This window comes from Cygnus atratus, chromosome 19 (assembly GCF_013377495.2).
Source record: "Cygnus atratus isolate AKBS03 ecotype Queensland, Australia chromosome 19, CAtr_DNAZoo_HiC_assembly, whole genome shotgun sequence".
NCBI lineage: Eukaryota > Metazoa > Chordata > Aves > Anseriformes > Anatidae > Cygnus > Cygnus atratus.
Window position 1 is genome coordinate 6,842,234 of NC_066380.1, and position 13,132 is coordinate 6,855,365.

At 51.1% G+C, this 13,132-nt stretch overlaps 1 protein-coding gene across 2 annotated transcripts in view; it reads right to left on the reverse strand.

Annotated features, from left to right (window-relative positions):
• Positions 1-13,132, reverse strand: part of COL27A1 (collagen type XXVII alpha 1 chain) — a 150,506-nt gene that overhangs the window by 22,924 nt on the left and 114,450 nt on the right. For both annotated transcript variants that reach the window (XM_050714467.1, XM_035555557.2), the window contains one exon: positions 12,825-12,932. In XM_050714467.1, the coding sequence (XP_050570424.1) occupies positions 12,825-12,932 (108 nt within the window). The remainder of the gene's footprint in view (positions 1-12,824; positions 12,933-13,132) is intronic.

Consider the following 13,132-nt stretch of genomic DNA (forward strand, 5'->3'; position numbering starts at 1 on the left):
TACCTGCCCAGCCTCAGCTGCACAAAGGGTCGTTTCTGTCACCATCAGCTGAAGCACTGCATTGGATATCGATACTTTTGATAGGCTTTTAGTACGATGGCAGTGAAACCACTGCTTCAGCAGCAATTCTCTTTATCTTTGCATTGAAAAGACAGATGCTTGTTTCATTTTCTATCTACCTGCCATACGCAGGTCACAATGCAAAAACCATCTCCCCGTGTTACTATCACTGCAAGGAACAGCACACAGAAACCACAACGTGCTGGTCAGGCACTGAGAAATGCACAGGCATGCAACACTTCAGGTGGGAGCCACAGCAACAAGGGACAGAAATGCTGGCCTGCTCTGTGCCCCTCCGTGGGTATCTCACGTGCAGCAGAGCCCACCAGCTGTCTTCGCACACACACAAACTGAAATTAGCAGCGATGAGCAGCTAAGTATAGCACACTCTCCTTAGGGAGCCCAGGGAAATTATTTTTTCAATGTTTGACCCCGTTGGCTGCAAGGCAGACAACATATTTTGGATTTGATAGAAACAAGCAGAAGTATCACTGAAGAAAATAACTCAGACTTCTTGGCAGCTGCCACGTACTTTTCAGCAGCATCCACACACCAGCACAGCATCTCTCCCCCTGTGCTCCTGCTGACCCATTAAGGAGGTATTGTTTGCACCCCTGCTGATGTTGCAGGACAGCATCGGTCTCTCAGGTGAACAAAAGCAACTTGGAAAGCTAGCCATATCTGAGGGTTTTCACTCTGATCTCAAACATGGGCCTCCTAAGTGCCTGCTCTTAACACAAAGGAGCAATTCAGGCTTATTATAGCCCTGAAGAATCGTGGCAGCTCTTCACTGCCCCTGAGGGAACAGCTCCGTTTAAATAAGTCAAACGTTTCAAGAGCCCACCTTGCCAGCACTCCCAGAGCTTCACAAAGGATGAGTCTCTGCGAGGACTTCACGGGTCCTGGTCTGTTGCCTCTCCAGTCTGCTTGGGCTTTTGTTGGCTGTTTTGTGCTGCCACTTCCCCAGAGAGCACTTTTGGGATTAGTTTCCCACAGACGCTGCCCAGCCACAACAGGCGATGAATTGTGGGTGACAAGGCCCTGGCGTCACCCCGTGATGTACACTTTTGACAGGAGTACAAAGAAATCTTTGCCAACAAAAGCATCCGACTGGGAAGTGGCCACCCCTACCCAGCCAACCCACCCCCGGACAGGGTACCAGGGCGCTCAGCTTCCCCACGTGTCAGTCCTTGGAGGCACAGCAAAGCAACAGGAACGCTCACAGACCCCGCTCTGCAGCAATACTGCAATGCCTAGTGGCTTGAAAACTGGGAGAGTGAACAGTGGTGTCACTCACAAAAGTTTACTGTCAAAACAAGACCTGAATGAACAAAGACACAATGGGATTTCCAATTAGTTGCATAATATTTTTCCCATCAGTCTCCCTGAACTGTGCTCTAAGATCTTTTGGAAGTTCGGGCAATGGATATTTCTTGCAAATTGGAAAAAGGATGTTTTAAGCTAAATCTGTTCCTGGCCCTGGTGATGGCCAAGCTGCCAATCTTCTCCAGCAGAGTCATTTTGCACACTGAGACGTGCTCCTGAACTGCTGTGATGTAAAAACTCCTGAAACAAATACTTCCATGCTACTTGTGCTTGCCTCCCCAGGACGAGGATGTGTTACAGGGTTTATGAAAAATGCAGACGTCCCACAGCTACATCAGAGGAGCAGGACGTAGAGCCTGGTCCCCCCACCTGGACACATCTCCCATGGAAGCAATGACTGAACCTTGCTTCTGCCCTGCACCCAAAAAATGTCTTTGCTTTTTGAGAAGACGGGTTTGGGTCTTAACTCTTCCCTAACGAGAAACAAAATTTCTGCATTGCTCCTAAAATCTGCCAGCATCCAAGTTCATGCTTGTACCCACGATCGTGCAGTGCAGCTATAGGGGCAGAGTCATTTAAGAGAGGAGAGAAAAAAAACAAAACCAAACCCCACTTTGACAGTCCACAAAACTAAATCGACCCACAGAAGACTGTGCAATGCTCAAATGGGGTCTCGCTTTCCCTGGCTTCCTTCAGCTCATCTTTCTGTGCTGGGATACAGATACGGGCTCTGAAATCTTCCTGGGCTGGCTTTTCGCCTCCTGATGCACCAGCCTCAGTGAGCAGCGATGTTCATCCACTCAGAAGGCTCTCCCGAGCCCTTCAGGCGGGGTGCGGCTCCTTCTCCATCGCTGCAGAACAAAACTTGGCAGCATCTCTGCCTCCTGTCAGCGATAGCTGAGCGACCAGCAGTCACTCGCGGTAAACCACAGAGCCCTTCCTTTGAGGCTCCCTTGCTGTGCTAGCTCTTGTTGGCCGGTTAAAAGCATCGCCGGTATAAATAAATGGGTCAAACCATGCTGGCAGCGCCAGCAGCCGAGATGTGGCTTGGATCTTGCAGCCTCAGCTACCTCCTCGAGCGGAGCGAGCTCCATCAGCAAGGGATGTTTCTGGGCTCCACCAGCACGCTTTCTAGGACTTTGGCCAGCGGAGCTGTGCTGGTGAGCGGGAAGCCTACCATATGTCTCATTTTCCTGGATGTGCTTTCTCCAACTGCGCAGGAATGTTGCCCAGATGAGTTTAGAGGCAGTCCTGCATTTGTCTGGGCTTCCCAGATACGTGGTATCTCTCCTTGTGATGCTCCAGATGCAGTTGCTGCTTGTTGCGGTCCCAGAAGTTCGCAGGGCACACACGCAGCGGTTTGCACAGCTCCAAGAAGTCACCGCACTGCCACACGTCGCATGTCACACAGGCAGTAACCAGCCCAGAAACAACTCTGGTAGCCTTCAAAAAAAGTTCAGGTTTTCTTTCTCTTTTTTTCTTCTGACTCATCTGTCTAGGGATGGAAAAACTGGGGCCCGAACAGGAAAAAAATAAATTGATAAATCAAATTCAGTGGGATTGACACTTCATGCAGAGTCTCCAAAGTCCATCAGCAATCCAGCATCGTTTGGTACCTCTTTCATTGCACTGTGAAGTTTCCAGGCTTCCCGCTGCCTTTAGCAGAGAGAGCAACAAGGGGCAGAAATGTAGAAAAGATGATACATAACAATAATTCATTCCAGGTTCTTTTTTCCTAGATATAAATCAGTTGCGTTAGTGTGCCAAGACACTGAACACTTGACATGTTTATTCTTGGGGTTTGTACACATTTTGTTGTATGCTTTGAGTCACTGGTTTGCTGAAGAAACAAATCTTTTCAAGCTTCTTCTGTGAGCAGGATTATTTTTAAATGGCCATTTCTCTTTATATACCGCGCTTGTCACTGGAGAAGCACATCAGTATCTTCTGAAGATGATGGTATTTGTGACCAGGAACAGCAGAAGGCAGCAGTTTTTACATTTTTTTTCATGACTTCAGGTATGCCAAAATATCCCAGGAAAGCAAAAATGTTCATCTTAGATCTAGCTTGTTTAAAATTTTGTTGCCAGCTTCAGTAAGGAGCCAATTATATAAGATTTTTTTAGTACAGCTTTAGATATTCCCCTACGGGAGAGACGTGGATGGTTTATTGTCCAACGCGGATCAATAAGTTTGTAAGGAAAACAGAGGCTTTCAGCTGCTGATGGCCTCGGTAGTGAAGTCAGACCTCTTGCACAGACATCAGTAGTGTCAGCGTGAGCAAATGAGGTGCCCAGCTTTAAATTCTCAAAGCACCAACAGCTGAAATCTCTGACACCTTCCCAAATCCTGTCTCAGGCAGGTTCAGTACCACTCAAGACTGCCATGGAGCATGTTTTCGGGTGTTTTGGGTGTCAGTAAGTGAGGTCTGAGGTCACTCCCCCCTTCCAAAAGCAAGGCAGGAAGAAACAGAAGAACCAGAATGCAGCCAGGGAGTAAAGAGAAGAAAGTGCCAACGGTGATGGAAAAAACGGTGCTAGTTTGAGGCACTGGAAGCAGGAAGGGCAGAAAAGCTAAAGCAGCAGTAAGGGTAGTAAGCATGAAGCGCAGGATGACCATGCCCATATTGTTCAAGGCCCAGCCAGCCAGCTCATTTAAAGGGAAATGAAAAAGCCCCGTATCATTTCCTACTGCTCAGCAACGTCTCCATATGAGAACCTCTACTTAATAAACTTTGATTGAGAGAAGCCTCCCCCCATAGAGGGCAGCTCACAAGCACTCAGGAAATTAGTGGGATTATTGGGGCCGGGCATTTGAAGACATAAATGTTTTGGATTTATAAGAAACACATTTCCTAATCTCTCTGCCTAGCAGTAGTTTGGAAGGGGAGGAGACACGGCAGTAGCTCTTGAATGGGTTTGGGAAAGAAGAAAGACTCAACTGTTCTTGAGAAGAAAGACCTGATTGTACTGTAAGGTTCAGAGGGTTTCGCTGGGATCACTGGGAAGCAATGGGCTCTTGGGCTGCCTGTGGAAACCCAAGTGGTGAGCACAGGTAGAGCTGGGAAACCCTATAAAAAGATCTCAGATGGAAAAACTACAGCAAGCATTGCTATGACTTCCTTCTCAGCTGAGTTCCTCAGCTTAAAACATGGAATCCAAAACTAAACCTTGTATCCCAAACTCCCTGCTCTAGAGCAAGTCCTTATCTGCAAGCAATGTCGCTCTAAAATATGCATCTTTGGTTTTGTGGATAGGGACATCTATTTGACTCATTTATTCTAAGCAGCGTAAGCAGTTTCATAGTGTAAGGCAGCAAAGAGAATTGCATGGGGAGCAATGCAGTGCGCTCCAAGCTGCTCTGGTTTGGTCTGATAGCTCTGAACTGCCACTGAGTTGTTGTTTCTGGGAAATTCCCTTTTTCTCTTTTTTTTTTCTTTTTTTCTTTTCTTCCCTATTTCCTCATCTCTAAGGCAGCACACGAGACAAAGATGCTACCGAAAGGTAGCTTGATGATGGGTGGGAGGCGCAGGAGAAGTGCAAGCCCTCAGCACCGCGGAGCTGGGAAGTTTTCCCACAAGATGACACCAAAATGCTCCAAAGAGTTGGCCACTTTTGGATGCTGCCAAATGGGAAGAAAGCAACAGAGAGAGCGCTCAGGCAGTATAACTCCTATTTACACTAATAAGCACTGCTCGGGTCTTTCTTTTCTCCCACAAGCACTAGGGGGTTAACATCTTCCTTCTGAAGGACACAAATGCCCTGGGGTTGTGGAAGAGGAGGGGAACGAAATCCTCTCTCGCAATAAGGAGGGGAATCTTGGAGTAACTGCACAGAAAGCGCGTCTCCTTCGTCTGAGTCAGGAAAGAAACCGTGCCAAGTCAACAGGATTTATTTCAAATTCTGGCTCACTTCAACTCCTATTAACTCTAAACGAAGACCAGCTGGGATCGGCCTGCCTTCCCGAGCGGCAGGGACCGAGCAGCGCTGGCCAGTGCACGGCGAGGACCAATGGCCCCAGGGCTGCAGGCAGCGCGTCCCCACGCACCGCGGGGTGCCCGGCTCCCCGGGGGGCTGCGGTCTGCTCCAGGGGATTTGGTGCATCGGGTGGGCTGAGTCACGGACACCAGAATAGCAGATGAGGGTAAAAAAAGGCAATAAAAGCTCCCAAACAACAAAATCCAGCACGTACCTTCCCCTAAAATGGCATGTTTAGACTGCGGCAAAAGCAGCTGAACCTGAGGCCATTGGAGACGCCGTGAGTACTGAAGGAAAAGGACTGCATGGAGGGCAGTGATTATGAAGGAAAAGGACTGCACGGAGGGCAGAGCTGCCCAGGGGTCACAGCACCGCTTCCAGAAGGGGACAGAGAACCTGTGGGCTGCAGCCACGCAGAGCCACTCACCCCGACCCTTGCTCCAGCCCTATCCAAAGCAAAGGGCTCAAGCATGTTTGACTTCAGTCCCAAGCAACCCTATTCCCCTTTGATTTTCAGTGCAAGGCCAATACTTGCTTATGGCTCTGCTGGATGTTTGTCCACACGAGGAATGACACTCACAGGCTCCAAGGCTGTTAAACAATGATATGCCACAGCCAAGCACAGGCACCTCCAGCTACAGAAGCTTCGCTCCAGCAGAGGAACTGGCGCTGCTGGCGTAGGGACTGGAAGGGACAAGCAGAAGCACGTCCCGCTGCGTCCCCTCCTCCTGCGTGGAGGCCATGGCTGTGCCTTGGGAGCTGGGTCATGCCCAAGCCCCAGAGACACTCAGCTGCTGCAGCGCTGCACCCAGAGCCTGTGCCCCTTGACAAGCACAGCATCCCACGGCAGCATCCGAGATGTGCCTGGCCCGTGGGCCAGCACAGCCCATGCTGAGACGATGCTCACGGCACAGGAACGGTGCTGGGAGGCTCCTGCTCCCCTTCAGCCTCTGCCAACGACCTCCTGCATCACCCTGGGCAAGTCACCACTGCTTTGTGCCACTACCACTAACGCGTTATTCAGGGCTATGTAACAATACTTGGTTCCTAGATGAATGGTGCGGGGAGCTCGCCGTTACCACCAGCACGCTGCCGGCTGTGCCACAGCCCTGTGCACCGAGCCCTGCCTTCATTCCTCTCGCTGCTCAGCCAGCAGGCAACCCCACGTCCTCGGGGAGCTCCTGCAGCAAGGGCTCCACACCCAGCCCATCCATCAGGAAACAACAGCTCAGCACATAATCAAAAAAAAAAAAAAAAGAAAAAAAAAAAAGGCATGGATTCCTGCATGGACAACTGAGATTGAAACCAGAAGTGACTCCGGGACTGTCCCTTGGCAGCCCCAGTGCTCTCGGGGAGCCGAGTGCCATGGCAGTGCTGCGGCGCTGCCAGCTGTCGCTGAGCTCATGTGCTCAGAGTGAATGGCTGGATGCAGCAGCAAGGCGCTTTGTTGCAGAAAACCTTTGAATTATGTTTTCAGGGGCAGGAAACAGAAAAGAACAAAGAGCAAAAAACCCGCTCTGGGACAAACGCTGCTGTAAGTGATGTTTGGACAGCTCTGTAATAGAGCAGTGTGGTGGATGGGAATTAGCTCCTGCCCAATGCTGCTATAACAGAGCCCAGAAACCAGTCCCAGCGTGGCTGTGACCACAGCATGGCGTTACTGGAGAGAAAATGTGAGCTCAGAGCAGAAGGTCCTCCCTGGCCAGCACATCTTCCTTCCGCTTCAAGACTTTGGCTTGTAGATGATGGAGAAAGGACGGGAACATTGGGTGTAAGTTGACGGGAAGGATGCTGTCCTCGGGACAGCACCCAAGGCTGCGTGTGGAGCTGCTGCTACTCTGGGGAGATGTGGCTGGGACCACGGCGCTGGAGCCAAGAGCCACGAGTTCTCTCAGTTCTCAGGAGAGTGGCTTTGCCCTTTTCAAAGCACTTTGAGTTCCCTCCAAACACCTTCTCAGGTCTTCACTCTTGACCAGTTCTATCACTCTGCCCTCTGGGAGAGCAAACAAAAGGACTCTGACCGTATCACACTGGAGCAAAAGGACTCACCAAGCCCCTAGAGCTCTTTGGGTCTGGCGGTGCACATCTGCACCAGACAGCAGGGCTGGCACATGCAGCCAGACCTTCTCTGATGTCATTGTTTATGGCCATTTCTGCCACTGAAGCATCTGGCTCAAAGCTTTCCACGTCCTGACATGGCTTGAATGACACTGCAGATAGGATTTCAGGTTAAAAAGGAAGTGGAAAAAGAAAAGAGCTTAGCTCCCAGTTTTGCTGAACAATGAGGGATTTTCTTGTTTCAGAGCATGTTGTATTTCATTACCTACAGGCTCTCCAATTGCTTTCCTGGAACTGTAAAAGCCTTGCTATCAGATGTCTGCCTTGTATGACAACCAGCGCGTTACGAAAACCGCAGCGTGCAGCCACGGAGAGCAGCTGGAAAGCCACGGCCTGCCTCCTGCCAACTGGCCCGGGCCCTGCGCTCCGGCACTGCGGGCTGGTTGTCCTCCATGGGAAGGGCTGGACGGGGGGCAGCGGCTGGAGGCGAGCACTGCCAGGAGGGGTCACCCTCTGTGACCCTGCTGTGTGCCCAGGTGGGTGGCTGAACACCCCTGACTTCAACCTTCAGTTCCTTCCATCCTCTGTAGTGGAGAACGGGACTGACCGGCAGCTGGATCCTCTGCAAATACACATTACTCTCTGAAAATGTTCAGGTATTTCAGGCTCAATGGCACTGTCCCCTCATACAATTACCAGTTACGATGAATTAGCTTTTTATTTTCGTGAGCTTGCATGACACTTGCATTGCTGCAGGACGCCTGGGGTTGAAGGGCTGTTCCATCTCCCATTCTGCCCACAGACCAGAGGTACAGCCTCCTCCTGCCCTCCTCCCCAGAGGACAACTGCTCCCTGCGCTGTCAGCCTGGGACCTGCACCTCCAGCCTGTCCCTGATTGGAGATGCCCAAAGTGGTGCTCTGCAAGGGGAAGAGGTTCCCAGCTCCTTGCGGCTCACATGAGCCAACCAGAGCTCAAGTGGCCAAGTCCAGAAGAGTCGAGATCGAGTGACAGCAACGAGTTTGTGTTAGAAGACGTAGGAAACCACCGGGAGGAGATGACAGGTAGGGCAGCAGCTCAGAACAGATGCGCATCTCTGATGGATTTCTGAAACCTCAGCTGGATCCTGCACTCAGCTGTATGTTGGTGTTTCAGATGCTCTGACTCCTCGCTCGCTACCAGAGGGACAACTGGCAGGAGCAGGACCCGGAGTTGAACGGAGCAGTGTGAACTTGGACGCAGTGACCAAAAGACAGAGGATACTTGTGCATCACGGCTCCAGCTGCCTCGAGCCTGCCAACCGCAGCTGTGAGACTCATGGCCCATCTCGGCTGCCAGGTTTGTTTGCTGAAATCCACTGGCTTTGAAATGTGTACAAACTACCCCTGGAGACTTGGCTGGGGCCTCCCTGCTGCTTTTGTTTGAGCTTTAAAACTGCAGTGGAAACCGATTTTCAGATATGTTAATGCTGGAGATGGCCGGGCCAAGTTAAAGCTAACAATCTTTGAAAAACGCTTCCTGAGCACCCAGGGAAGCGCGGGTGTGCTCAGTTGGTAATGCTGCATCAGCATCATGATGGCTTTCTGGGAAACAGCCTTGCTCAGTGAAACCAGACTTTGCCCTGTTGTGGGGACCAGCTGCCAGGTGAAAGCCTCTCCTCGGCGTGCCCCAGCAGGGCAGAGCAGGTCCCTGCTGCCTCCTCCAGCGCTAGCACCTGTGGAGGTGCCCCAGGATGTCCCCTTGTCCCTCCCAGGGAGCCGTAGGACTTCACGGGCCAAAGAAATTGCTCTCCCCTTCCATCCCTTCTGCTGGTCCATCGCCAAGTGGTGTGTGAGTTTGTAAGAGCCCAGCCAAGCTCGACCTGCTCTGGGGCTACAGGGGAGCTGCCAGCATCAGGCCTTTCCCTTGGCCATGTGTGCAACGCAGACTGAGAATGTACCAGCAGTAAGGCTAGATCGTTTTGGAGCACTCGTCTGCCTCATTTCCTACATCTGTCAAGGGGATACAATACTGAAGTGTCCTTTTCCTTTAGACATAAGCAAGACTAAGAACAAGACTAAACATCTCTTTGGTGTTAGGGAAAATTCTCGAGGAGGCGGTGTGGCTGCGGGGATCTGTGGTGAAAAGGGTGTTCCCGGAAGCTGGTGCTGTTCCTGGAGGTCACAGCTGCATGGGTCCCCTCCAGCACCGGAGCAGAGAGCAACACAGAGCCAAGCCGAGGCGCTGCAGAAGCTCATCTCTCTGCCCATGACCGTGGACAGGCATCAGCTTCCTTGAGCGAACCCAAACCTCTTCCAGAAGCAGAAGATAAGCAACACGCTCCCCGATGCAGGTTGGTTTGTTGGCACAGGGAACAGCCAGATCCTTGTGCGTCTCTTCCATTAACAGCACAGAGACGTTGACATCTCCCCTGTCACTTCTGCAGACGAGTAGGATATCTCAGCATCACGGGAGCACAAATCACTGCCTCTAGCCCAGGGAAAAGGCAGGGGAGCCAAGCGAGACCGCAGCAAAGCACAGATGGAGACCCCTGGGTACTGCCCCAGCAGAGACCTACTGCAGATGGATGAGCTAAAGACAGAGTGCTCCATAACACCAACTAAAGTGAGCATTGGACACAGCATTGCTATCACGTCGGCTGTATTAAACAAAACCAGATGCAACGTGCGCAATGTGTAAACACACTGCATCTGCAGCACGCCCAAGCTCAAGGCACACATGCCTCGTCCCCACAGAGCGGGTGCCTCCACACCTTCCGCAGGCGATTTCCATGCTACCGGGCAGTTCCCCACAAATCCTGGACAGGATCTGGTCACGGTGCAACCTTGGCGTTTGCCCTTGTGTGAATACCTTCAAGATTTTCTCCTGATGTGACTTTTTCCTATCTTTCTCCAGCAGCCTTAAAAACCTCTGTCCATGGCTCACTTCTGCAGCGGGCTGTGCCTGTGTGGCTCGTCTCACAGAGGATGGTTTGACTTCATATTGCAGCTTCCAATCCTTGCTTGAAAAGGAGAAGTTGTGGTTATCGCTCGTGGTTTGCATCTCTGGTCCATGAATTACATACCTTGGCAGAAATCTAAGGAAGATCCCACTAATATTTGTACATTTTCTCCATGGGAAGCTAGCATAAAAAAACTCCAAGAAAAAATGGGAGGAGAAAAATTATTTGTACTTCTATCAGAGGACTTCCATCTCTGAATTAGCTTGGTGAGCGCAGGAACACCAGCCCATGCATTAGGTAATGGCCAGGCGCTTGGCAGGAGGCAGCGCTGGCTGGAGCTTGTGTGGGTCCCTGAAAGTCTGCTCGAGTTTCGACATAGGGGATATACAAAGAAACGTTAAAATAGTAGATGGAAATATAGCACTCTGCTGTAAAAAAAAAGAAAAAAAAAAAGGGGGGGGAGTGGTTATGAGCCGGAATCTTGGCTCTATTGACTATTTTTTTTAAAATAAAACAGAAAACGGCATCATGTTCCCAGGGACATGCTGGCAAAGAGCAGGGATGGAGTCTGCGAGAACCTATATTTTATGCCCTATAACTTAATATGGCCTTTGCATGATTTCAGTATTTTTATTGGTTCTCAGAAGCGCGCAGTGTAAACACGTGAAGCAGCCAGAAGTGCAGCACGTGGAAGGCCATGTGCTGAGAGGCAGCAGGGACGTTGGGGACCACGGGATGGCACCAACCCTGCAAAGGGCTCCCTGCGGGCACAGAGGGCAGCAGCCTTATTTGGGGCAGGACTACAGCCTTGTTCTGCACATTTATGGTGCGGCACTGCCATATTAAGCCAATGTTTCCACTTTCCAGTCAAACCAGTGCTCAAATCACCACCTCAGCCCAAAAACAACACACATCCAGCCCCTTTGCTGCTTCCATCCCCTCACACTGTTCTCCCGGGCCGCCTTTTAGCAGCCACAACATCACCAAAGGGAGAAACAACGTAGTCCAGCATCGAGCATCCACCCCGTGCTCCAGGGCACCTGTCTGCCCCGCAGCCTCCCCCTGTCCCAGGAGGGACTCCAGGAGCTGCCACCAACCTCGCTCAGACTCGGGGTCCCTGCACGCCTCCTGGCATGCACGGGGTGGGAGCTGGCCTGTTTTCTGGCTGCAGGGGCAGCAAGACCCATGCCCCAGGCGAGCCGGGCACCTCCAGCAGCGCTGGCTGCATCCGACCTGTCTAGGCTATTGCCCCGCAGGATGAGCCTGAGTCCATGCTTCCAACAGCTGTGATCCACCCCAATGATTAGAATATATAAATCATGCCATCAGGCTGATAACTCCCCTTTTCAAGCAGAGGGGTCTGGCTTCACTTGCAGAGCAGCCCGTTGGCACTGGGCAGCGCCATCCTGCACCACCGAACGAGCTCAGGCTGGATCCTGCCCTATTCCCCCAGCCCTGCAGCTCTCGTCTGAGACAAAACTGTGTTTTTGTTTTCTACGGCATTAAGATCAGACCTCTAAGCAAACCACACAAGCCTAGGATATTCCCTGAGGATTCAGAAATCATTTCCTATTAATTTCTCTTATTTCTTACCTATATTACCAATGAGAAACCTTGGAAGGGAAAAACAGAAGTAAGCAAGTAATCACTGAAAATAAATGATAGAGAGCAAAGCCCGGCCATCCCCAAACTGCAGGCCGAGGCCAGCTGGGACAGCCAGGGCAGATGCAGCAGAGAGGCAAGCCCAGGCTGCACAAGCTGTCCCAAAGCCTACGCAAAGCCTGCAGCAGACCAAAGAAGTGATCCACATCTCAAAGACCAACCCTCCTCCTGGATGCAGCTTTTTTTTTTTTATAAAAAAAAAAACAACATACTTTACGCCAACCCTTGCAACAAGCCATGTCTTGGATGACTTCCTGCCCTAAGCAGTGTCCTGGTTCAGTGCCTGCATCTCCCACTCAGTCTGCCCCCACGTGTTTTGCTGCAACATGGCAAGTCCTGTTACAGCAGGACTAACGTCCACAGTATTTGCTGTCCTTGAAATAAAAAAATAAAAAAAACATGCATATTTCTTTCTTGCTAAGATTTAAATGGAATCCAGCCTCCCAGACAAAACACTGAACTTCCTTTTGTCCCCTTGCTGCAAAAGATGCCTGTACTGCACATCTGGGCTCACGCTTCAGCCACGAGAAAGGAGAAAGTCATCTTGCACGTCGGGGATTTAGACAAGAGCACACAGCACTCGTCACGATCCTTCTGGGGCAAGATGCAACCACCAAAATTTGGAAACCAGCACACAGATGACCCTCTGGAGGGGGGGCAGGAGCTGTGCTGGGCCAAGACATGCACGTGGCTGTCCGTGATGCACAGAGATGGCCCGTGCAGCTGGAAGGAGTGCCCTGGCTGCTCCAGGAAACCCACGGACCGCCTGGCGGAGGTGAGCAGGATGCTTTCTCGGACTCACTCGGACACCTGTGATGCCGGGATATCCAGGAGGCCCTTCTTTTCCCTTCAGTCCTTCAGTGCCTTTTTCTCCTTTCTCTCCTTCCAGGCCTTGCTCCCCTTTGTCTCCCTGTGGAAGAGAGAAGGTGGGAGTTTTCATACCCACACCATGCATGGGTCACCGTACATGCCTCTCGCAAGGAAAAAAACCACCACATAATTAATATTTCAGGAGTCTGGGAGGAAGAGAGCCTGCAAGCAAAAGGATGAATGAGGATGAGTCATAATACACTTGACATTTAAAAAAATAAGCAAAACCTTTTTTTTTTT